This window comes from Pararge aegeria, chromosome 11, assembly GCF_905163445.1.
Source record: "Pararge aegeria chromosome 11, ilParAegt1.1, whole genome shotgun sequence".
NCBI lineage: Eukaryota > Metazoa > Arthropoda > Insecta > Lepidoptera > Nymphalidae > Pararge > Pararge aegeria.
The window spans coordinates 13,666,828-13,693,317 of NC_053190.1; the positions used below are offsets into that span (position 1 = coordinate 13,666,828).

The window sequence follows — 26,490 nt, forward strand, 5'->3', positions numbered from 1 at the left end:
TATTAGCTACTCAAACTCAAAGTTTATTAGATACTCGTTTGATGTCGTCATTCTCACCTACTCGACGATTACTAGCTTGGAAATCTTATACTTACTTAGGGTGCCTGATGTTGACCAGACTGGTCAACAATAGGTGACTCGACTCGTTATTATAATAATATAATATACACTAAAGAATAACATTAATTAGGCTGATGTGTAGACACAGAGATATAAATTTTATACCAAATTAAAAAAAAACATGAGCACGGAAGTCTCATTAACCTATTTTAGCTTTACATGCATAATATTATTCATAATACCTCCAGAAACTATACAACATCCAGTTTTATGTCATATTAGTAGGTATAGACCTACTAATAATATGAATGGGGGGTTATGCTACTGGATTGTTCTTTTATGCAGCAACAGATGAGGGATTTTTTTATATAGATGTGATATTTAATAAATAAGTGTAATGGTAGCCTATTAATAACACGGTTTTATCGGGTAGCTTTAAAGTGCAATTTTTTCATTCTTAAAATACTAGAATTTTCGTGATTTTGTATAAGAATTAAAGTTTTGAAATGTATTAGAGTTTAAGTAATGATTTTTATTTTACTGATATTAAAAAAGGAAAGTTAGGAGGTTGATTTGTCACAGAACATTTCGTATTTATAACATTAGTGAAAAGAAGAGTTAGCCCACGTGGGTGATCAATAGAGAAAGAGGTTGTCTGTAGTGTTTAAAACTTCGGCCTTCTTTTCGGAGGGAACAAGTTCTATTCCTGGCACGCACCTTAACTTTCAGTTTAAATCGTGCGGAAACCTGCATATCTGATGATGGTGATATCGACACTGTAAAGCCAAAAAAGGAACAGTGCTAGTTAGAGTATTACTTTGCTGTTGATATTGATTATTTTTGAAACCGTAACTACAGGGTTTTTTTTTTCCAACTAGCTTTCCTTGCATGTGGCGTGTGGTACGGAAATTACAAGGAGTAAAAAACCTGCAGCTCAATTTTGGCGTGACCTCGTTTTGCTTGAAACATTAAAAAAGGTATGAAAACACGGGTTTCATGTAGCAAATAACATCGGAATGGGCCATAAACATTTCAGGATTCAGCGCTGTTTGCAAGTTACGAATAAGTAACGTATTTTAGCACGGAAACAGCTTTGCTACAAGTTGCCTAGGGCCGACGACTGTGTGCTCTCTTTTAGGGCGCTTGTACACGCTAAGAAAATTTGCCGTTCCTGCGACAGACAAGACAAATTTTTCGTGTAGACGACAAGAATTTTGTCTGTTCCACACACGAAAACTTTTCGTGTCTTCCGCAGACAAGACCAATGGAAACGTGTACACGACACGATTCTTTTCGTGCAGTCGACAGTCGGGCGTAGGGCGCGCAAGTAATAACAAGTGTAATCAGTGAGTTTCGTTTATTTATATAAATGTTAACTACAAAGCAAAAAAGAATGATAATTGCATATTATTATTATAACAAAATAAAAAAGGAAACAAAAAACAAGAGACTTTACTGGGTTCATCCAATTATACAAGAGAAAAATGGGTTTGGCGGGTTCATTACCCTTTACCGTGTCATGCGACAACATGAGGAAAAATTTGTGGATTATTTTCGCATGAAAATGTCTACGTTTGACAAGCTTTTGACAACAATAGAAAATAATATACGACATGAAAATACCAAAATGCGAGAAAGTATTCCTCCATACATTAGATTGGCCGTAACATTAAGGTAAGTAATTTTTTTAAGCATATTGATTTGAACGTTATACAATAATAAATGTCTTTGAAGTGTTACATGTTTCCAAATTCAACAGACTCCACATGTTCATATTCTTCAGAAAAGTCAAAGTGAAATTCATCTGTATGCGATGTTTCCACACTACTAATAGTTTCGGTGTCAAATTCAATGGATGTAGATTTTTGAGTACTGTAACCTGGTCGAGTCGAGTATGATGGGCCGGGTACGTTAAATGACGACGTAGAAGGCTGCGTTGTTTTGTAATACTCAGTACTCCATTGATGCTGAACATCACTTCCCTTTCGTTGTTGCGTAGAACGCACAAGTTTTAAAACTTCAAACTGGAAATCCACCATTTCCTCATCACTGAACTTATCAACACTCGGAGCTATACTTTTAAAAAATGACATGGCACGGCTCTCTTCTTCTTTGGTAACAGCCTTTATAAATTCTGCCATATTTTTGTCCACCTCGCTAACATCCTGTTTCTTTTTTTTCGCGATCGGTGTATGTTCTACGGGACTTTTTTCCACGTTTGTTGTTTCGGGTATATTTGACTCAGTGTCTCGGCGTGTTACAATTTTTGTCAAAAATAACATTTCGTCGTAAAAATCACATTTACGAATCTTCTTAGCACCCGATCCCGATTTCATTTCTTTAAGTCTTCTGTGACATTTCATCCACCTATCTCGCAAACTTGTCCATTTTTTTGCTGTAGACTTTGCTGAAACAAAAAACGAACTACCGTTAGAAAGTAGGTACCATCTATTGCAAGTAGACATAAACTTCATATAAAAAAGGAAATGACCTCATTGTAAGAGTAAGAACACACTTGCAATTAATCGCACTGCAAGTTGCAAGTGTGTTCTTGCTCTAAGACATTGTTACAATTTTTTACAGATACATGGCAACTGGAGATACCTTCGCACGTCTTCATTTCGATTTTCGAATCGGAATAAAAACAATAGCGAACATTGTACGTGAAGTTACTCATCATATTTGGTCAGAATTATCTACAGTTTATATGCGGATGCCAACACAAGAAGAATGGTTGAATATAGCACAAAGATATGAAATAAATGCCAATTTTCCACACTGTCTTGGAGCACTGGACGGGAAACATATTAGAATAATTAAACCCGAAGAAAGTGGATCAATGTTTTTAAATTATAAACATTTCTTTTCTATTGTTCTCATGGCTATTGTGGATTCCAACTACAATTACATTTTTATTGATGTAGGGTCGTATGGTAAAGAATGTGATTCAAATGTTTTCAAAGAAACACAGTTTTGGAAAAAACTTGTTGACAATACGTTAAACATACCATCCCCATGCTCTATAATAAATACTAACTATATATTACCATATGTTTTTGTAGCTGATGAAGCTTTCGCACTTCATGCTAACGTACTTCGACCCTACGGTGGTAACGAACTCACAAAAGAACAAAAGATATTTAATTATCGCTTGACAAGGGCAAGAAGATACGTCGAGTGTGCATTTGGAATAATGGCCAACAAATGGAGAATTCTGCACCGATCTTTAAACTTAAGTCTCGATTTAACAGTTGCTATTGTAAAAACTACTTGCGTTTTGCAAAATTTTATTCATACAGAAGAAGGTCACGTTGAGCCTTTAATCAATCGAGACCGATTAAATAGTCCATTGCATTTAGAAGGCAATAATCTCACAGCAGACGAAATTCGTCAAAAATATACTGAATATTTTTCCTCTGATGAAGGATCACTGCCATGGCAAGATAAATACACATAAAAAATAAGTTCTAAAACTAAAACCCGACTACTAAATTTTAATCCAAAAAGTGTGAAACAAGGAATTATTCTTACCTGCCATATTGTTTAAATAAACAATTACATGTTATATTTTTTTTCATGTTTATACGTATTTTATTATAAGTATTAGTCATTATCGTTTTTAGCAAAGCCGTGTCCGTATGCTACTTAGCGCTATTGAACTTATGATTGCTTGCAACTTAAATCTTTTATTGTAGATGTATTTAATGTGGGTAACGACAATGATTAATATTTATAATAATATATAGCTATATAGAATATATCTAGTAATCTGTATTTTTGAAAATTGTAAAAAGATAGTAATATGTTGTATGTACTTACCATATTCATTTTTTTTGACATTTGTCATTTCGTCGAAGTCTTTGTTTAAGATAGTAAATATTTCTCTCCATGCTTCGTATGTGAGTCTTTTATCTTTATATATGTCTAAAGTTTTGTCCCACAATACCGGTCGTCCTTCTACTAAAGTTATAAGTAACTCATCAGCCATTTTGTACTCTACGCTGCAATACACGTCCACACCAAACGCACAACGCACAACAAAAACTGGGCTGGCTCAACCCTACTACACCGCCCCCCCGCCGCTCCGCAACAACGTTCGCCGCGTCGTGTCTTGCGCAGACAAGATTTTTTTTCGTGCACCGCTGCGAGCAGTGTACACAGTTATTTTCTAGTTACGACACGAATTCTTAGGTACGCCCGGCGTTTTTTCTTAGCGTGTACAAGCGCCCTTAGGGTATGAACTTTCGGCGATTTAATTTCGGCTTTTGAGTGCTCAACGCCTGTAAAGAGTGCTTTAATATGTTTTTTTTTATCAAATTGCACAAGTAAATGAGTTTAGGTTCCATTACCAAGAACGTAAAAATGATGCGACATTGTCCGTCTTTTACAACCTGATATAGAGGTCACTGTTGATTTTATGTATTACTATTAATGATATCAAATTGAAATTGAAAGAATTGTTATAGATATCACTTGTTCAATTTGATAACATATAAAAATATATTTTTACTCTCATCGCAAAAGGGGCAAAATGGGGGAAACAAAATTTTATATAGGGTTACGAGATTAAGTGGAGTGTCAAATTAAAGGATTTCATTTGAATATTTCACAATAATAAGGTACATTATTTGTGAAACATCGTGAAAAATGTTAAAAGATTCCATTCCCTGCATTTTCGAAGTTTGCAAGCCAAAAGTCAGGAAAAAGTACATAGTTTATTTACGTAACGGAAAGTATATAGGCAGCAATTTCTCAAACTAGCAAAATATTTAGCAGATATAGCACAAGATTTAGAAGATGCAATGGAAAGATATATTTTTTTAATGGGATTACTATATTAAGTAGGGTACTATGAAAATACTACATTTGTACAATCCAAAAAAGGTTAGAATTGTTTTAAACTAAATTTCACTTTCCCGACGCGACTAAATTTCCCTTTCCCGATGCGACTTAATGTGACGGTGAGATAGAATTTGGAATACATATAGGAAGTTTATGAAACCATACCACCACCATGTACTTTGTATAATATAATATATAAGTATATATATATTTAATTTGGTAACTGCTTCTTGTGTACAACCTAACCCTTAAGTCTTTGTTTTTTTTCCCCTTTTTTTAGCTTTTTAGCGATAAGGCCGCCCATTGTACCTGTGTTTTATTTTGTGTTATTGTTTATAATTTCATTTCTGTTAGGTGTTCAATAGAGTGTATTTTCATTTCATGCATGCATAGTTTCATTAACTTACTAGCTGTTACCCGCGACTTCGTCCGCTTTTGTTTTTGTTTTTCGAAAGACATGTGCCTCATAAATGTGGCAGCACTCTATGTATTTAGGATAGCTAAGCCTGGTGTAAAATCTTCAAACACTTTCGTCCCCTCTCCCAAGAAAACTGAGCTTGATTTCGGGATAAAAAGCATCCTATATTACTTCTTATACCTTCAAGAATATGTGTATAAAGTTTCGTGATGATCGGTTTAGTAGTTTTTGCATGAAAGCGTAACAAACAAACTTACATTCACATTTATAATATTAGTGGGGATATACCACCTTTACCGCTTTAGTAGCGCAGTAGTCATCATCATCTTCATCAGCCCATTACCGGCCCTATTACAGGGCATGAGTCTCCTCTCAGAATGAGAAGGGCCGTAGTCTACCACACCAAGTCCAAGTTCGGATTGGTAGCGATAGTAGCATGTATTAATATAATTTATTCTACTAAAGCGGCAACGGTTTTGCGAATGGTTATTTAGGACGTCCTAAGCAACCAACCTATTTCTAAAAACAATGCAAGATAAACATTCAAAAATTCATCTTCAAATTCCTGTGAAGCTTTGTTTAAATACTGATAGTCGTACAAATAAAGTAAGCCTGATGAGATAGAGAGAAATGCTAGGCCATGAAGCAACTAGTTTTATATGAAATTCATGAGGCAGCTTTCTCTAGGGAGTACAATAGTGGTAGTTCATTTGTTCCACTTTGTATAGCTCGCCGAATATTTCAGAGGGCCCTTCAGGTGAAGACAATGACGTAAACGTTCGAATTGTACTGGACGCTGACAGTGAATTTGCGTGTCCACGTGCGCTTTCATTTTTATCTTGCGTCATTTAAACACGAAAGATATTATATTATTATGTTCTGATTACGATGACGTATAATAAGGATGTCTTACGTGAGAGATTTGAATTTCGAAAAAGCAAAATCAATATGCAAGTAATTATAGGAGTATGGTCACGCCAAATGAGCCCGAAAGACTTCTACACCTGCTCTATTCGCATGAACACACTCCTGTATTCTATCAGACTCCGTGAATGTAGAAATTATTCTTTATTTTATTTAACTACCAGCTGCACTTGTTTAGAACGTGACGGAAAGTCGATATTTGGTGTAAAATACAAATATTACTTGTAAACCACCTTCATAATTTGATGCTTGTCCAGGACCAAAAGTAACCTATGTTACTCTCCGTTCTTTCATCTAACTCAAGTCTAACATCAAGTCGATTAGCTTACTTAGTGACGGCCTGAAGCAAATACAAACAAAAACACTTTCGTATTTATAATATTAAGCTAGTAGTAAGCATTGATATCTAGCCGTTTCATACTAAAAGATTGCCAAATTGCAAGTTATATAGTGAAAAAAAAGAAAAAAAAATGAAATGAAAATGAAAAATTATTTATTTGTTATCTACATTTCATTACAAAACAATAGGCTAAGACCTCCATTTAAGTTTGGAAAAAACCTGTATTTGGAGGTCTCGCTCTTTCCGATATAAAGTTTACACATATACTAATAACATGACTTTTCAAAATCAATCATGCAAGCATGCAAATGTGTGAGTGTGTGTGTGTAAGTGTTTGAGTGTGTGTGTGTGTGTTTATGTGTGTGCTTTTATTTATAATCAGGAAGAGAGATTCTGTCTCATAGTACGTTAATGATTTTAAGCAATTTGTTACTGTTTTTTTACAGTCATGCAGTTTCAGTGGATTAATATTCAAAACTCTATTTATTCTATTATACAGCAGACAAGATTGTTTCTTTAGTTGCCTAGAGGCAAAGGCTGTTTTTGTGTTAACTGTAGAGACAATGCGACTATTTGTTCTATTATTTAAAGTTATTGGCTCAAAGTGTAGTGTTTTATGAATTTTTAAGATTACTAGGAGTATATATAATTGTCTGACTGTTAGTACATTGCTTAGGGCATATAATGAGTTAGTGGGATGCCGAAAACACTTAAAATGCATGACCTTTAACAAATATCGCTGAGCCCTTTCAACGTCAATAAATCTGGTCTTGGCAGCACCTCCCCATACAGGTATACAGTAGGTTGTTATGGATTGAGCCAGAGCTAAATAAATTTTTTTGAGTAAGTCTATTGGAGCAATATCTCGTAACTTTTTAAAAATCCATGTTAGCTTTCATAGTGTCTTGGTCTGATTTATATAATATTACGCAGATATCAATAAGGTACTCTTACTGCAATCAATGAATGTGTATCTAACTTACTCTATTGATTAAGATTCTCCCGTGAAGTTTAATCTCTAATGATGATGGTACTTTCAGTACCATATCATTTTACCATTACCGGCAATAAAATCACAAGATATACCATCGATAAAGAATTTAATTAAATTCAATGCGCTAATATTCTCCACTAAGCGATTGTCTATTGTTTTATTATTTACACAGCCTCATAGTTAAAACGAATCGTAATATGGATATGGCTACCGCAGCTTAAAATAAAAAAGCTTTACGAAGAGAATATTTTTAATCCAAAGGTCAAATGCATATAATCGCGCTTCCGGGCATTTCGTAGCTTTAAAATAAATAGTGAACCTGCCGGTATTTTGCATACCTCGTTGGAATAATATCACTGGATGTGTAGTTTCCAGTTAATTACTCGTATTTCAGTTGTGAAACTGTTTGCAGAGTAAAAGGTCCGTTGGATACATTCACGGGACCCACTACTATTTATTCAAACGAGTAAGTATGTAAAGCGTTGATACCCCAGTGGGTAGACTTTACTTTCGGGCCGAGTTCGAAGCCCAGCACGCACCTCAACTTTTCTTAGTTATATGCCATTAAAATATCACTTTCTTCAACGGTGAACGGTGACGGTTGAAACCATCGTGAGTTATTTGGGACGTCATAACCTTCATAATGTTCCCAAAGGTGTGTGGAGTTCACCAATTCACACTGGGCCAGCGTGGTGGACTACGGCCTTAACCGCTTCTTATACCGGGAGAAGAACTGCGCCCTGTAGTATACCGGTAATGGGTTGATAAGATAATAGATAAGTAGGATGTTCAATTCAGCTTGCCTCTTTAGGTGTCTAAGATAGATATTTTTACAAGCGACTTTATTTTAAGAAACTTGTTGGAGATTGGGCCCTCATTTGCCCATTGGCGACTTGTGTCTTTATACTAATGCGACGGCATATCCACAATTTTCCGGCGACATGTGCGTGCTTTGTTGTTCTATGACTTGTGTTTTTTCGATATGTTTTTAATGTCTTCCATCTCCTAAAAATATTCTTCGTTTTGATGTGACGTCACCTTCATGTTATCAAACACAAAAAGTGACTTTTCGTAACTAGTGTGACCTAACGTTAATATCTTTCGTTTGAGAGCCTGCCGCGAGCAAACGCTCCTACAATTAATCTTCCGACTTCCTTTTCGTTTACGAAAATTAATAAAATGCTGTAGATCTTATCCTCATAGTTTGAAGTTTTCGAAATTAGGATGCGAAAATGATTAACGACTTTCGCATTAAAACTCCTAAACTCTCGTCTTAAATAATTTTAAATATGATACCTAATATTTCCATTACTAGAAGTGCCCGCGTCTTCGCCCGTGTGTTCTATGTCGCTGCGTAAAAGTAAGACAAAATAGCATAAATCATTTTGTCATAATCATAGTTATTGTTTTTGAGAATAGAAAGTATTCTATATTCTATATCAAAGGCCTATCAACACTGAATTACATCAAAATTGATTCAGTCGGGATCTTGTGGGTCTTTATTTACCCACTTTATCAATATCAGGTTGTAAAAGACAAGTTCTTGGTAACGGAACCTAAACTCAAAGTTCCTAAAAGCTAGTGTATACCTATTATAAATTTGTGTAGTATCGATTTCACATATTTTTATCTCTAAGCATTAAAATCAGTAATTTAAAATACGTAAAGTACATTTGAAATAGTTGGTTGAAATATAATGCAATGCAAGCTCATATCTCAAAGTCACTTACATTATCTTGAATCAAACAGTGTCTCCGAAGATCAAACATCATTTCAATGCAGTTTTAATACAACAATAGCTATATTTTCAGTTCCTTGGTCTATCTCGTACCATTAAAGAAATACAGGTTCCGCTAACCATATTTTAAGTTTTCTGCCGCGAGTTCGTCCACGTATACCTACTTTCAGTTTTCTCGTGTAAGATATAAATATTTTTGAGGTGAGTTATGTGTTAATAGAGGGCATTGCGTCGTGTAGGTAACTGAGAACCAAATTTCATTAATATTCACTAAGCCGTGTGATTGTGTACCTAATATACATTAACGTAATAACCAAAAATTAAATGTTTGTATCAAATTTTAACATTATAATATACAGGGTAAAATTTTGGGACATTATCAATATAAAGTAACGATCAAGAGACGTCCAGCAAAACGTATATAAATTATTAAAACATGATACCTATATTGAAGCTTGGACATATCGGTTAGAAAGTTCGAAAAAAAAAACTTATTTATCAAAAATCAAAGCACTCACCAGATGCATTCGATACTTGTAGGTACAAGTTTATTAACCTGTCAATACGGTACGGTATACCTACTTATACTTTTGATTAAGTATAAATTTTGTAGTGGTGACACCACGCATTATGTATTTTAGGGTGGGTATGGATGAAAATTCAATAATTCCAGACATTCTCAATAGTTAGACATGGTTCCATGCAAAATATGCAAAAATATAAATATTAGGCAATCAAAGTATGTACCATTGCTATCAATGTACTTTTGCCATATCATAAGTTCATTCATTGATCCCTTTTCTAAAAAAAAAACAATTTTCGCTTGGGGCAGTATTTCGCCAGGTTTCAGCCATTGTTATAAGCGCCACTTTTCAGGCCAGGATTTGATTCGATTTAAAATTTCTTCATTACTGTGCCGGTTGAGTAAATTAACACAACAGTCGACGCGCGTTTGTCGGTTTGCTGCACTCAATACATGAGGTTCCAAGTTCCACTTCAAGTGAATTAAACAGTTTTATCACTAACACAGCAGCCTGCAGCTAGCTCGTACGTGGTTTGCGATGTAGCCGCTTCCACACTAGCCTTCGATTCTTCATTATCAACTATGGTCTCCGGCCGTCCACAGGGCTTGTTTTGCAGGTCGAAATTTCCAACACGAAAACGTTGGAACCAAAAACGCACTGTGTTTTTTGCAACTCCGCCGCCGTACACATCATTAATCCTTGGAGCTGTTCCGATCAAGCAATATCAAGTTTTCCATTTTGTAAACTGAGTGACGCAAAGAAAAGAACTAAAAGAGGAAAAAACAAATGATTAAGGTTTTTAAAACCCAAAACTTTTTTCGTGTGAGAGAGAAGCATATATGCCCAGAAGTGGGACATTAATACGACTTTTTCATATAAAAAAGTTGCCAAATATTAAAATTCCTTTTGCTGAACTCACGTAGAAATATTAATATTCTAATTTAATAATAACAATAAACACGAACATTTTAAAGGTTCAAACAATAATTTGATCCTTTTTGTATCCGTTTCTCGTTTATAATGCTACAATAGTCGAACCCATAATTCGTTAAGAATATAGCGTTATTCGAAATGTTTCGTCTCTAATGGCCCGGTGCCGCCTTTATACTCGAATTACGTATTAATCCTTCTTCAAAAGATCTCCCATGAATAATAAAGGCATTAATTTCCCCTAGAGATATACCGAATGTCTTATCTAAAGTATTAAGTAACTATATAGCTCTGCGAACTACTTACCGATACTTTGAGGTTACTCTCCTATTGTCTCACCGGAAGACTATTGTATTTTTTAAGCTTTAGGTATGATCATTAAAGGCATTCTTGCATTAACCCGTTTTCAATCATTTGTTTCTTCCATTAAGAGTTCTCTGGAGGAGATTGCTTAAAGCGATAAAACCGCCTTTGTGTATTTTTTTTTCGTAGTTTCATATTTTGTGTTTTTTATTTTTTATCTTTGAATTGTGTGCAATAAAAGCTTTATTTAACCACCTATATATAAGTAATACGTTGTCTGGGAGGTGTCCTACTACCGCGTTTGTACATGACCTTGTCTAGACAAAATCTTTTAGAAAGGTTATTTGAAAAGCGCTTGGCTGAAATCACTCCCCTCGCCAAAATATAATATCTTGTGGAATCTCGTTGGCCATGAGTGATCTAGTAAGTACAGTGCGCGCCATCTTAGTTCACGGACTGAAGTAAGTCACGTGTCGCTGCGCAGATAGTTTTTAGGGTTCCGTTGCCGTGGGTGCCAATGGGACCCTATTACTAAGCCCCTGCTAAATTACCGTGTGTCAGCGGGCTTCATCTTATGAACTTCATTTTCCAAAAAAAAAGATGGCGAATCATCCTCATTATCAACCCATTACCGGCCCACTACAGAGCACAGATCCAGAACCAAATTGAAATTGGTAGACTTCACAAGGCTTTGAGAAGGTATGGCGAACTTTGTCATGCAGTTTTTCTCACTTTGTTTCCCTTCACCATTAAAGCAAGTGATATTCTAATCGCTTAAATTAAAAACGCACATAGCTCCGAAAAGTTAGAAGTGCCGGAGATCGAACTCCGTTCCACCGAAAGGGAGGCCAAAGCCCTAACCGGGCTATCACCGTTTCTTCCGCACTAGGCTATTTAACTTATATGACAAATGGCTACCACATTTTGATTTAATTTAATTAGACAATTACATTTTTTTTTTTAATAATATGGTCATAGTCCCATCCTCGTCGCCAATACAGTGTACTCACTCACTGTAGTTGTAATTATAATACTATTATTCAAACACAATAGTACGTAGAACCCTATTTATTGTAAACACTGGTGATTACATATTGAAATACACAAAGCTAATTTGTCCACTACGTGTTGCTTCTACTGCTGCCAATGCTCAACTGATCCCTGTGAATGTCAACAATCTAGTCAGTACCGCACAACCTCTCTTACTAATTTTACAAGGTATTTATAAAGTACGTACGTCTTTTACTTGTATAAGGAACCCTTAGTGTGCGAGTCCGGCTCGCACTTGACCGGTTTTATAATATTAAGTAGCAGACCGAGGTGAAATTTGTACTTGGTACACGCGCGAACCTCTCCGAGAGCCAATTATGATTATGCGAACTGTGTACTGTACTGTTTACTGTATTATAATTTATAACTTAATGCGACAGCCCACTGAAGGTATTACTCAGCCAGTGATATTATGTCAAGTAACATTAAATAACATCGTGCATGTACCTACTCTGTCAAACAACACGACATTATCATCAATATGAAATTTTAATTGGCTATTATAAACGGCGTGTTTTGTTTTATTTTTATTATAAAATTAATATAAAGGGCCCGATTTTTCGTATACATCGATAGAGCTTACACTCGAAGCTCAATAGGCAATGTTTACTCTGATCATGATAAAACTGTGATCCGGCACGGCATAGGCAGGTGACTTAAAAATTATCCCCCGAATATATCCACTGGTAAGGAATAAAATGTACTATTCCACCTGCCCAAGCAACAGGGGAAAGAAAAAGTTTGCCTCCACTGACATATGTATTAATATACTGTATATTTTTTCCGTTTTCAGTGTATGTATATTAATTATAAAAATATTCAACCACCTTGTATCCTTAAATGTGAAATTACTAAGTAATGTTTCCTTAGTTTTAATGTCTAACGGAAAAGGAAAGTACCTAGTAATTTTTTACATTTTACTTTTTTTTTGTCATCCTTTATAATATATCCTTTATTAATAAACCAACGAAAAAAACTAGGCACTTGGCACTGACTGTTGTAGAAAATATTTATTTGTTGCTTTTTAGTTGGTGAACAAAGTCGTCTTTTTGATATGCCTACTCGTTTAAGATTAAACAATGTTAAAAGACAAATTGCCAAGTCCAACTCCTGTGCTTTCAAGCTTTATATTAATGATATTCCCCAAAAGCCTAAACCCGTTCATGATTGGATTTTCCGACAACATTTTGGCAACCCATTAACCTACAATAAACATGAATGTGTAGGAAAGTCAAACATTAATTCGATCCGTTTCAATACAACAATAGCCCGTTTTCCGCTTCTCGTTTATCATACGGCCAGTACAATTCGAGTCGTGACCCGAGGCTAAAATTTGGCTGAGAACATTTTGGTCGGTCTGCAAATTATATAATACAGTGGATTTCTGATATAACGGCGACGAAGGGACCGCTCTAATTTCGTCGCTACATCCGGAATTTGTAACAAACAAAGGTACACACTAATCCACCTACTTAGTTGACATCTGTGTGTATAAAAACAAAAAATAACAAATTTTGGTTAAATAAAGAAATCTTCGTATCGTTGGCGGCCGACTCCGGTCGCCATTTTGTAGGATTTTTAGGAATTGGTTACAAAGATTGAATAAACAAAAACAGTCGCTATACTCGAACTCTGCTTTAAATCCAAAGTAGTCACATGGATTTTCTATTAATTTCACTATATTTTAATTATTAAAGTGGTTTTCTTTTCTTCCCCTTTTTTATAATTATTGGTAAGAATTTATTATTCATTCTTGCGGGAATAAAAAGGAGGTATACTCCTGGATGCAAGTTATCTCTGTGAAAAATATCGCCAAATCCGTTTATGATTAAAGATGTCAAGCCGTGCATAGGTTTCTTTTTAGGCTTATCGCTTGGCAGCACGTCGGTGGGGTGGTATCTAGCCACGGCCGAAGACTCCCACCAGACCAAACCAGGGAGAATTCAAAGTAATCATAAATTCCAAAACCCGGGATCTTCCAGATAAAAGTCAGCACCGATCACATTGCACCCGGGGGGTCGTTGTTACTACGTGATTTTTACATTTGCTCGCTCTCTTATTAACCCGGTTTTATTTTTGTCGCCGAAAACCTCGCACTAAGGTACTCCTAAGTTCAAGAACTGAATCAGATATACTGAAACAAAACGTAGAATGTCGCAAATTACACTGTGACGATTCTCTCCTCACCTCAAGGATCTTGAGTAGACACGGTTGTTAGCTGTAAGCGGAAAATAAAGAAAGTGTTACGAAGAGAACAAAAGAAAGAGCACTTTTTTTAATTCATGTGCTTATCTGAAGATATGTTTATCATTTGTGAAGGAAATGAAAATTCTCACGACTTGTGAGTTTGATTATTTATAATCATCTCTACAGTACATAGATATCCAATCTTATGGTTGTTACTTATTGTATTATTAAGCTACGCTTCCTTGGGCTTAGATGGCAATGTGTGTATTTGATTGCAGTAGGCGTAACTTTGCGGAAATTCATGATATATTATGAAAATTACGCCTAATTTGCTATAATCCGCGAAAAGCAGGAGAATCTGTATGGTGTAATTATAATTTCTTCAATCCTTATACTCCACACCAAACAGATCTTCGACAATGTACCCTCTACGCACGTTTCGCTCCGAAACCGGATCCTCAGGAGATGTTGACTTTACAATGAATTATTGATAATTGTCTTAACAATTATTAATTTTAAAGTCAACATCTCCTGAACATTCTCCGGTTTCGGAGCGAAACTTGCGTTGAGGGTACACTGCCGCTGCACTGATTTTAACCATTTCTCCGCCAAAAGAAAGCTATCACGAAGTCACATGGTTTATAATAATTTATTTCCAGAAAAATTTAAGATCCTAAATGTTTGTGTTGGTTACATTCGTTCGCAGTATTAATTCTTATTTAAGTTAATAGTTTTATAATATAGTAGTAAAATCATTCATTCTAACTTGATTTAGAAGTTAGCAAAAGTTTAGGTGTAGGCCACACCTAAACATAACAGTTTATTTTTAGAGATACTTACACTTAATTAAAAAAGTTATTTTTAAAAATTACACCCGCAGGGTGATTACGTATCTCGCGACAGGTGTAAATCGCGCGATCACTGCTGTCAAACGTCACTTTTCCATACAATAAATAAACAAAAGTTACGTTCGACAGCAGCGAACGCAAACAAAAACAAACGCGGAATAAGTTGAGGACAACAGCTAGTATTATTATAAAGTTAAACATTCTATGATATACTGTGAGTCACAGTAACGGAGATTGGCAAAACCCCATACAAGATTTGGCCCACTATTACCCGTTCAATGTCCAGGTCACCTATCGGTGGACAAAGCGTCTTTATTCACAGGCCAAGGTCGCCCACCGGAGTTTCATTTCGAACTTTATTATCTATTCATCTTAAATGGTTGCTATTGAAACCAATTTTAATTTGTGTTTTAAAATATTACCAATCTAATTCCTAACCACTAGGCTATCATAGCTGCACAGTGCACTCGCAATAAAATTTTATATGTATTTATTTATTGATAGAAAACACCCTGTATAGTAAAATTGTCGTTTTTTATTTTAATAATTGAAGGCCCAAGCTTATGGCCCAGGTGATGGTAAGAAGAAAATCATCGCCTATAAACAGAGCAACAATTCACAGGGCATGCAAGAAACACGTCATGCAACGTACCCCCCGTGCCTTTAATTATACCAGTATGCAGAAGATATGAAATGAGTTATGTTCAACCAGTACGTGCTATAAAAATTTAAGGTTAGGCTTTTTATAACTCTTACAATGCCTTATTAGATTTTCATCATTTTATATAGTCTGCATACCCTATAAAAAATCGGAATCACGTACGCGACCAACAAGACAGAAGGATACACTGCATATGCCACCCATAGCCTGTAATATATACCGCAAAAGTACATCATGGCGATACGAGTTTTTAACAAGCTGCCAGATAATATAAGATTCTTCAAATTTAAAGCAGTTTTGAAAAATCACACTGTAAAATCAATTGGACTTTTATTTTACATTGTGTGATTATACTTAGATTTTTTATTTTTCAAAATTGCTTAATTAATTAATTAATTTTTTTAAATGCTGTTAAGGCTCATTATCTCGCTCAGTAAAGACGACTATTATTATTTATTTATCTACTCAAACTCATATTTAAGTATTTATGGTATGTTAAAATATGTATTAGTATATTTATTTTTTATATTTATCAATAGTATTAGTGTATTTGTGTAGTCTGGTTTATGTATATAGTATGTAGATATTTGTATGTATGTACTAAATAAAAGTATGTATGTAAAAATACCCCACCTATTCGTTTTTCTTTTTAGTTTTCCTAATCCTAAGGTTGCCTGGCAGAGTTCGCTACTTAGCGATAAGGCCGCCTTTTGTATCCTGCTTCATTCTTCACGTGTGTGTTCTTTTTTTGTCTCGTTTTTCTGAGTGGTGCACAAATAAAGAGTATTATCAAAATTAAGCTTAATTTGCTATACTCCGCGAAAAGCAGGAGAATCTGAGTGGTGTAATTTATAATTTCTTCAATCCTTATACTCCACACCACACAGATCCTCGGCAATACACCCTCTACGCACGTTTCGCTCCGAAACCGGAGCATCATCAGGAGATGTTGACTTTACAATGAATAATTGTTAAGTAAACTTAACAATTATTCATTATATATTCTATTCTATGCATACCCTCAATGCACGCCACTGATCGGCACCCATGCCCTTCAGACCGGAACACAGCATTGTAACAAAGCTGCTTAGCTGCAGAAATAATCATGGTGGTAGGACTTCCCAGGACGAGCTCTGTTACAAAAAGTTCTACTAATATTATTTTTGGCGTTATGTTTGGCATATCAGCCAAACTTTCTTAGAAGCAAGCACAGAGAATAGTACGCCGACATCACATTAGCATACACCCATAAATCTCTTCACGTTACAAAACGTACCGAAAGCATAGGCGGCACGATAAATCAAAGTTAGTAACGCCGCGTTGTAGCCGTACTCTAGAAAGCCCCTAACTAATCCGCGGCACGCGAACCGATATTTTACCTTTGTTCTTTTAACATAGTTTAGACACGTGAGATAATATATCTCACTCATGTCTATTATTGAAGCCGTGAAAGTCCAGTGGGTGAGATTTCGACCTTACTTTCGGGGGGCAGAGTTTGAATCCCGCACGCACCTCTAACGATTCTAAGTTAAGGCCGTTTTTCATTATGCAATTAAAATATCACTTGCTTCAACAGCGAAGGGAAATATCGTGAGGAAACCTGCATGCCTCAGATTCTCCATAAAGTTCTCAAATGTGAGTGAAGTCCACCACTCCGCACTGGGCCAGCGTGGTAGAATACGCCCTTAACCCCTTCTCATTGTGGGAGGGAACCCGTGCCCTGTAGTGGGCCGGTAATGGGTTGATATGATGACGATGATGATGATGTCTATTATGGTCAACGGTTCTTTTGACTAAGTTAGTATTAGATAAGGAAGTTTGAAACTACTTAACAGGAAATTCAAGAAATTTCAATGAGCCTTTACGAGAGCACCTGCCTAATAAAAAATTAAAAAATGCTAAACCTGCCAAGAAAATACGGTAAATTTAAAAATAATAATTAAAAATACCCAATCCTCCCCTTTATGTATCAAGAAAAGTTATCAAAAAGTTTGCAAAAATCATTACTATAAAGTGCTTTGTAATAATAATATCTATTAACAAAAACTTTAGTAATTTTAGAAATTAGAATTTAAATAATAAAAAATACATAATCGTTTTTGTTAAATTCTAGAAAGTTTTAGGAGGAACTTTCAGTATTTCTTTGTACCTATTGTGAAAAAAAAGCTTCTTTTCTAGTTCACAGTAAACTGTGAACTATTAAAGAAGCATTTTTTTCCAGGTTAAAATTGTATATTCAAATTTAAAAGTCATTATCTTAATATTTCTTATAGGTCAAGATGAGGGACTTCAATATTCAATAAGCTTAAACGAGCCCTTAAAGAGACATGCTCTGGCTTCACCACCTACATCATCCGGCACTAACTTTCTTCTATATTTCAAATCAACGAATCTTAGTCTTCCGTCTTTATGTCTTTTAATCCCTTTATATACTCTTTATAATCCTCCGTAGTCATTCATCCTACCCATCCAACATTGCTTAAACGCTGCCGCCACTAGATCACGCCAACCAGTAAAATCTAATTGCCATGATCGTACCACGACACAGCAAGTTACTGTTCCAAATTATTTACTAAAAGTACCTTTATTGCCTTAAGTGAATTGAAATAGAGAAGATCTCGATCCGGGATAGAGACAACATGTACGTGCTTAAAGTTTCAATGCTGCATTGGATAGGGGTGTACAACTTGTAGGTTATATAATCGATTTCAGTATGGCCTAGATAATCGACTTGCGGTTGCGATCGGTCAACTTGAAGACGAAATAAAAAAGACAAGTTATTACTACATTTACGCATCCCTATCCCTACTAATATTATAAATGTGAATGTAAGTTTGTTTGTTATGCTTTCACGCAAAAACTACTTAGCCAATCCTCATGAAACTTTGTACACATACTCTTGGAAGTGTTAGAAGTAATATAGAATACTTTTTATCCCGACATTAAGCTCGGTTCGTCACATTTTTTAGAACTACAACTAAATTAATTGCCACATCAAAAACAAAATTAATATAATAATAATAATAATAAATAAGTATAAAAAAATTAAATAAATATTGCTTCGGGTATAAGATAACTTAGATGACTTAAATGGGCTTTAATTAACTATGCTTCCAAATGAAGTAAAATAAACATTATTCCACCAGCTATGGTCGACAAAGTATTAGCTAGGACATTCTATGACATTCTATGCTTTTCATAAAGCTAAGTCGTATCCATTTAATGCTTATTTCAGGCCAGCCATCGGATTATAATAAACCTAAAGTAGTTAGGATTAAAATTGCAAATGATAACGCGGGTTGGGTTGTTTGGGTTAAATTTTTTTGTAGTAGTACTAGTAGAGCTTTTTGTGACACAGCTCGTCCGGGAAACTACTACCGCCATGCTCATTCCTGCTACGAAGCAGCATTGTTGCAATGCTGAGTTCTGGTCTGAAGGGAGTGGTTGCTGGTGTCGTTATAGGTACATGAGTCTTATCATCTACGCCTCGGGTTGATTGACACAGGGCATCACGTTCATCACTTGTTTCTTGCATGCCCTACTTAGCATTTACTTGTTACAGGCATCTTTTTTAAACTTACCTTCAGGTGGGCCATCTGCTTGGTCCGTAAATTATTTTTATCAATATAAAACATAAAAGGGTTATGCAGTCTACTTAAGTCGAATCCATAAAATCGATTTCCAGATCGCTTTTTAAAGGAAACGCCCCCTCACTAGTGCTCAACTGTTTCTAAATCCCCTGTAATGTGGCTAGCGACTGCCAATATAGAAATTACTTACATGTGGTTGGACTGTAGAATTGTTTGCTTCCCGTTTGCCTTTCGGTGTTCTCTAACTCGTGCAATAGTTTTTGGTAATGGGATGCATATTAATTTTATTGAATTTAAGGTTTTTTTTATTTCGTCGTAAGAAAATTAGTTAAAAAAAGAACAAACCAGCTGTGGCTGTTGCTCATCTTTATTATGGTTTATTTCATAAAATAGAATCGTTTGTCTATATAAAATTGACTAGAATCGTACCTACGACAGATCAGAAAAATATATGCGTTTCAAATGTATCGTATATGTGTATGGGTGCGTTGGTTTTTTTTATTAATTTTCTTAAACTTTTAGGCCCATTTAACTATGTGTTTTACATTTGTACGCGTTGCATTCGGGCTCGTCTTAGATACGTATACGGCTATTGACAACAAGGTGAGGCTGCAATCGTGTTAATTTTTTTTCCTATTTGGTTATTTCCCTAAACATAACTGGACCAATTTTCATGCTACTTTTGCATTACGTACGTATACGTACTTGTGGGTGTCTTTTATAATTTATACTTTTGTATTAAATCGCGTTTATTATTTGTACTATGTTACTATTTTCCATAATAATTACATTTTAAATGGTTTTTGAAACGTGAGAATTTATTTATGTTTATTTATTACATATTTTGCTTAAACAAAAACATAGATGTTAAGCGTAATTCATGATCTACATATCCTTCATAATCCTACATAATCTCCATACCAAGATTGGCGTGCAAAAATCATTATCAATTTGAAACCATTATTTTACTTATTTGGAACCAAATATTAATACTATTTGGTTCCAAATAAGTAAAATAATGGTATAAAATAACAATTTTGGTAGCAAATTTTTAAAACATGCCCTCAAATGTCCGCCTATACCAAAACGTTTAGTAAAGTTTATTACTACCCCTAATGTTATATATTTTTTAAGATTAACCTAAATATTCACTTAAATCAAAATAACATTGATTCAGAAGATACTCTTTTAATTTATTTGTAAATATATTTAAATTATTTAAATAGCATAACTGGGTTAGGTTATATTAGTCATGTGTTTTTTCAAATATAATAAGTTAGTATAATAAAGCTTATGACATTATCATTTTAAAACCTATACCGATATTTTTATTTCAAAAGATATAATATTTTATGCAACCCCACCTTGTTACTAATGAAAGCTTTAAACAGAAAACTCATTATGTTAAATTATGACAAGCCGGTGATGTTTGCAGATCTTTTAATTAAAACCAAGTGCGAATTCGACTCGCGTTTTCACCACGGGTTCTGTACCTCGAAAGGAGACGTATAATTATTTAGTAAAATTATTCAAATGCCTCAAGAGCAACATTTGGTTACAGACAGCATTTATTTAAGTAAGAGTAAAAGATGAAATATTTTGACTGCAATCTCACCTGGTGCAGTCTAATGTGGTAGCGGGCTTACCTGTTGTGACTATGGTAGTCATACCTCTTATCGGTTTCGACGAGTCATCGTATCGGAACACTAAATCGCTTAGTGGTACGTCTTTGTCGGTAGGGTGGTAAGTAGTTTGACGGCCGATTGGCGCAGTTTGCACAGACCCCGCTTTCGGAGTCAAAGGCCGTGGGTTCGATTCCCACAACTGGAAAATGTTTGTGTGATGAGCATGAATGTTTTTCAGTCTCTGGGTGTATATATATATACTCTAAGTATTTATGTATATTATTCATACAAATATTCATCAGTCATCTTAGTACCCATAACACAAGCTACGCTTACTTTGGGGCTAGATGGCGATCAATCAATCAATCAATCAAAAATACTTTATTGCACACAAGAAAAAAAAAAGGAGATAAACAACAAAGGTACAATTAAATTTGTGTAACAAAGGCGGCCTTATCACTTATAGTGATTTCTTCCAGGCAACCATTATGAGGAATTGGCTCACATATGAATCCTTATTGCGGTGCGCAAAACTCTAAGAGTATACATACATATTAATAATTACAAAAATTACAAAAACAGTACATATATAAGATAAAATAAAATACTATGTGGTAAAATAACTAATATTAAAACTATATATAATAATGTTATCGGGACAAAAAGTAAATATGGAATATAATAATCAAACTTACAGTGTTAAATAATAATTCTTTAGAAGAGTCTTAAAAATACTGTGTGATTTAGCGTAACGAATGTCACGTGGAAGATCATTCCACAATTTAATTGCCTTGATAGTAAATGACTCATTGTAACAGTGCGTACGGCTGATTGGCACTTCCAGCTTATTGTCACATTGTGAAAGAATTGAAGTAGCACCAAGAAATGTAAAGCGATCTTTAAGATAAGTCGGAGTATGTGGATGAAACAGAGTATAAGAAAACTTAAAATATTATAGGCGATGAGTGTATTGTCGAAGTATATTTATTTAACTAGCAAAGCCTGTCAGACCAGAGAAAATTTAGAAATTATAAATTCCCAAATTGCTCCTCCTGGGAACCCGGGACCTTCTACTTAAATTCTCTGCGCTCACCGTTGCGCCACGGAGGTCGTCAAAATTGCCTCAAATGCAACATTTTATTAGAGACAGCATTTAGTTAAGTAAGAGTAAAAGCTAAAAACTTTTGACAGCAATCTACCTGATGGTAAGTGATAATATTAGTATAGTAGGAACGCTCTACCGCTGCACCGATTTTGATGAAATGTTGCACACATAGGCTTGTATAGGTTACTTTTGGTCCGAAAAAAGTACCTTGCACGTTCCCTATATCAGGATTAAAGAACATCTTTTGTTACCTACGTATGGCTTCACAGCTTAGTCGATATTGGCGTAATTTGGCGCATAGATAGTTTGAATTCTAGGATACTTTTTATACCTAGTATATTTTTAATCCTCCGATAACAAACGGATCCCGCGGGGCTCTAAGGGAACCGCGTTCATCAGGGAGTTCTGTTTATTACACAATCATTATTATTTGTTTCGTTATAAGCTCGTCCGGAGAAGTGCTACCACGATTCTTATTACAGCAGCTAAGCAGCATTGTTGCAACTTCAGCATACAAAGAAAATACAAAAGTGAGGTTCGACTGCAAAGATGGCAAGATTTACGTCTGTCACAAGCCTGTCGGTATGTAATCACTTGGCAAGTCCGAGAGACGTGGTTGGCAGTGTAATTTCAGGCACATGAGTGACACCTTGACTTCAGATTGATAGGCATTTGGCGACAGGTTGCAGGACGAGTTCCTCGCGTGCACTGTGAAGTATTGCTTTGTTTATGGGAAATATATGTGGTTGATCGTTTTCCTCAACTTGGTCTGTCAATTCAGACATAAAAAGTTGAAGTCATTGAATACTTTTTGTTTTCATTTGCGTGTTTAAAGTACTACCTTCATGCTCTAAACTTTATGGTTTATGATAACTAATACTAGTCACTTTTGTATTAGGACCCTTATGCTGATACAAGGCAGTACCTATCTCTCTATTTCGTTTAGGTATTGCATTTGACTTATTCAGCAGAACTAGGTTATTGAACGAAGATTATTCTGAAATATTAAAAAAAAATTCATAATATGTTTTATGTTATTTTTTGAAATTTTTTATAAAAATGTCTAACTTTTTAATTATAAAAATAGTGACGTTGTTTGATCTGTTGGCTACTTAAGCAGACTGAAAATCATCACTGAGCATTGTTGCCAATGCACAGTATAAGGGTGCATATATTAATAATAAAGGGGTAATTACTTAGTTAAAGAACACGTAGGTACTTGCAATAGAGTATAGCATATATTATTATTATTTTTTAATATTAATTGACACACGAATGGACGGGCTGCAAAGCGATCTAATAAGGGTTCTGTTTTCCAATTTCAGAAACGAAACCGAAAAAAAGCATTGAAAGTATAAAATAAATACCTTGTATAAGTTGTATTTAAACAGGCACGATTGGCAATCTCAACATAATCGAGTTTGGAATTTCAAATTAAATTAAAATTGAAGGCTACGTTATACGTAAAGAGTTGGTGAACTGTGTGTTATAGTAATAAAGAAGATCTGAAATTTGAAAACAAAGCTCTTACAAAAAAGAGGTTTCAATGCACTGTTCACGGTATTCATTTTATTCGGTCGAGGAGTTTTCAGTGCAGTTAAAATATTTGCATATATTTATCCTATTAGTCATTACCTATATTAAAATACCTATATTATTTTTTCCTAGTAAATATTGACCGACACGAATGCTATGCATATTTTTCATATAAAGAATTTAAATTTGAATTTTAAGGACAGCCTTAGACAAGAATTATCCTTTCAGTTTGTTTCAAACCAGTGGTCAGTTACCCGTTTGCGTACATACGTACTCACCTTTTTAATATTTTATTTTATTCTATATTTTTCCTTTTTTTATTTCATTTTTCTTACTAGTTATCAGTTAGATCACTTGGGAAACACCTCTCATGCGGGAATTGCTATGTTCGATGGTGTAATTTTTACGAAGAATTATATAAAATTTGTGAAATAAAATACCACTGTTAAACAGTTCAATAGCTCTCGGCCTATAAGGAAGAGAGAGTTTTCAGTTATTTACACAAAAGCAGAAAAAGGGTGAGGCGAAAATAATAGCAAGGGAGTAATGCCTATATAATGAGATTTTGCTTTCTTTTATCCGAAGGCCTTTCTCGCGTTTTGCATAATTACTCCATTTTAGTGTTTGTTGAGTATATTTCTCAGTTGATAGCGGCTATAGACCTTTTTAAGTGTGTATTTAGAATTGTAAATGCTTGAAGGGATTTGTTTTTTAGAACTGTAACTTCGAGAGCTGTTCAAATATTTTTTGTGCTGAAACTTTTGTATAACTTTTTGAAACCACGTTCGTTTTGTCCTTACAAGTGGGGCAAAGGGGATCAAAAAAAAATTACCGTTCTTCTCCTTCCTTTTTTTTTATTCCACTACAAATTAGCCCTTGACTGCAAACTCACCTGGTGTTCAGTGATGATGCAACCTGGTAGCGGGCTATCCTCTTAGGGATGTAGCGTTTATACCAAACTGAACATACATTTCATCATAGTCAAACTACTGAACGAAAAAAATAATAATATAAAAATAAAGTTTAAAAGCAAAATTATAATTATTTCCATGGCATCTCTCATCGTAAAGTCAAATTAAATTGCACTTGACATTGGTTAAGTAAAAAAGTAATACCTATAACAAAAATTGTTTGCTGTTGTACTTCCCATTTATCTAACCTTTTCAAATTGTGTTCATTGTAACTAGTAGCCAAGCCGTTTTCCTAAGTTAAATACTCACGTTTAGCAACTTCTAAAGCAAATTATCCTAAGAGGCATTGACCCTGGTCTCTTAAAAAATATTCGGAAAAAGCCCCGGATACGGACTTATATTCTTATTCTTTTATCAAATCATATATTGACAATTATTATGTTGTTTATTATACTAGGCAGAACCAAGTCAGATAAAAAATCTCAGTAAATTCAACGTAATAAAAAATAATCAATCCTAATGACTTTTACGAATATCGTAGAACCACTTAGTTATAATTTTAATATAGTATCGTAATAACCCCTTCTCATAGTTTGATATGATGACGATGATTTAATCAAATCGGCAATAGAAAGCATTTTAATGAAAATATATTTTTGTTGTGCAGGATCTAACGCGGAGCCGGTATGGAAGCTCCAAGATCCAGGTTTCGACCAGGGCTATGGGTCGGAACGGTCGCCAGAAGAAGACTTCGTACCTCCCATCGTACCAGCAATATCTCTGGAGCAGTATGAAGCTGAACTGCGGTCTGTCTATACGTTCATTACTGATGGTAAGTTGTATCTAACGCTCATACCTGTATTCTTGCCTCACAATGTATTCAGACGCTCGGTGTAAATTCGAGCAACCAGATTAATGTTAGATTTTTTGGTCTGAAGAGTGAAACTAGCACTGAAAGTTCGAATACTTTAGTTGACTTTATAGCAATACTAGCTGCGCCCCGTGGTGTTACCCGCGGTAAATAAGTCGTTTCGTTGCTTGGATTATATTTGGTGTATACGAATGTGTAACCCTTGGAAATTTTATGTTCTTCCAGGACCAAACCAGGTTAATTGTTTCCTTAGGGCGTGCAGAAGGGCACATAAATAAACAATCACTCTTTCGCATTTATAACATTAGTAAGGATAAAGATTCTAAAGCTCTCGATGAAGTTCTTAGAAGTTCTAAATAGCCATAAGCGAGGCCATCAAACGTAGTATTTTTTTTCGAAAAGCTTTCCTAATCAGAGTATTTGTGGCAGCACCATAGGGGGTGAAGACAGAGATAAGAACCTCTGTCAAAGATTGAGGCTTGGTAAGAATCAGTTACATTCAAGACTTTTAATTCCCCTGAACCCTCGTCACCTCGACTAGACGACGCGGTTGCAATAAGTATCTCCTACACACTTCACTAAAGCTTACTTCATTAAACTTTGCAAATAATGTAATTTACTCTAAAAATACAAGTGTAATCACAATAATGTAGCAAGAAAACTCCCCCCTATCCCATATCTATCTTTAAGAGTTTTCGATATCCCTTTTATCATTAAGAGTCTTTCAGACTTCATGATTTTTACAGCATTAAGGCATCAATAGAGTGATGAAGATGATGACACATAATCGATACTCTATTCATATTCGATGCCTTGTCCGCCATCGCACACAAGGGCCCGGGTGCTTTAGCTAAATATAGCAATTTGTTCTACGATGTTATTTTCAAAGATATAATTAGCTAAGTAATAAGTTTGTAGGCTTTTAGGTAATTAATAATTGGATGAATCGAAAATTCTTAAGCTTCGAAGAGATTTCCAGAAGTTTTAATGAATTTGAAAGAAAAAGCGGTGTGTCATCGGAAAGAATATAATT

General features: G+C 34.9%; 3 protein-coding genes across 4 annotated transcripts in view; 2 read left to right on the forward strand and 1 right to left on the reverse strand.

Annotated features, from left to right (window-relative positions):
* The window catches only part of LOC120627486, a 168,560-nt gene that overhangs the window by 75,289 nt on the left and 66,781 nt on the right, over nucleotides 1-26,490 (forward strand). For both annotated transcript variants that reach the window (XM_039895489.1, XM_039895490.1), the window contains exon 3: nucleotides 25,254-25,418. In XM_039895489.1, the coding sequence (XP_039751423.1) occupies nucleotides 25,254-25,418 (165 nt within the window). The remainder of the gene's footprint in view (nucleotides 1-25,253; nucleotides 25,419-26,490) is intronic.
* On the forward strand, nucleotides 1,205-3,830 carry LOC120627487 (protein ALP1-like). Its single transcript, XM_039895491.1, has 2 exons — nucleotides 1,205-1,734; nucleotides 2,644-3,830. The coding sequence occupies exons 1-2, from the start codon at nucleotides 1,430-1,432 to the stop codon at nucleotides 3,515-3,517; spliced, it is 1,179 nt and encodes a 392-aa protein (XP_039751425.1). The 5' UTR covers nucleotides 1,205-1,429; the 3' UTR covers nucleotides 3,518-3,830.
* Nucleotides 1,734-4,270, reverse strand: LOC120627488. Its single transcript, XM_039895492.1, has 2 exons — nucleotides 3,880-4,270; nucleotides 1,734-2,467 (listed from the first exon to the last, which is right to left on the reverse strand). The coding sequence occupies exons 1-2, from the start codon at nucleotides 4,046-4,048 to the stop codon at nucleotides 1,797-1,799; spliced, it is 840 nt and encodes a 279-aa protein (XP_039751426.1). The 5' UTR covers nucleotides 4,049-4,270; the 3' UTR covers nucleotides 1,734-1,796.

Excerpts from the sequence above, each read along its gene's own strand:
- LOC120627487 (XM_039895491.1), top strand. The coding sequence starts at position 1,430 with ATGTTAACTACAAAGCAAAAAAGAATGATAATTGCATATTATTATTAT. Across the intron at positions 1,735-2,643 it reads AGATTGGCCGTAACATTAAG|ATACATGGCAACTGGAGATA; the intron begins GTAAGTAATTTT and ends AATTTTTTACAG.
- LOC120627488 (XM_039895492.1), bottom strand. The coding sequence starts at position 4,048 with ATGGCTGATGAGTTACTTATAACTTTAGTAGAAGGACGACCGGTATTG. Across the intron at positions 2,468-3,879 it reads TGTCAAAAAAAATGAATATG|CAAAGTCTACAGCAAAAAAA; the intron begins GTAAGTACATAC and ends TTTTTGTTTCAG.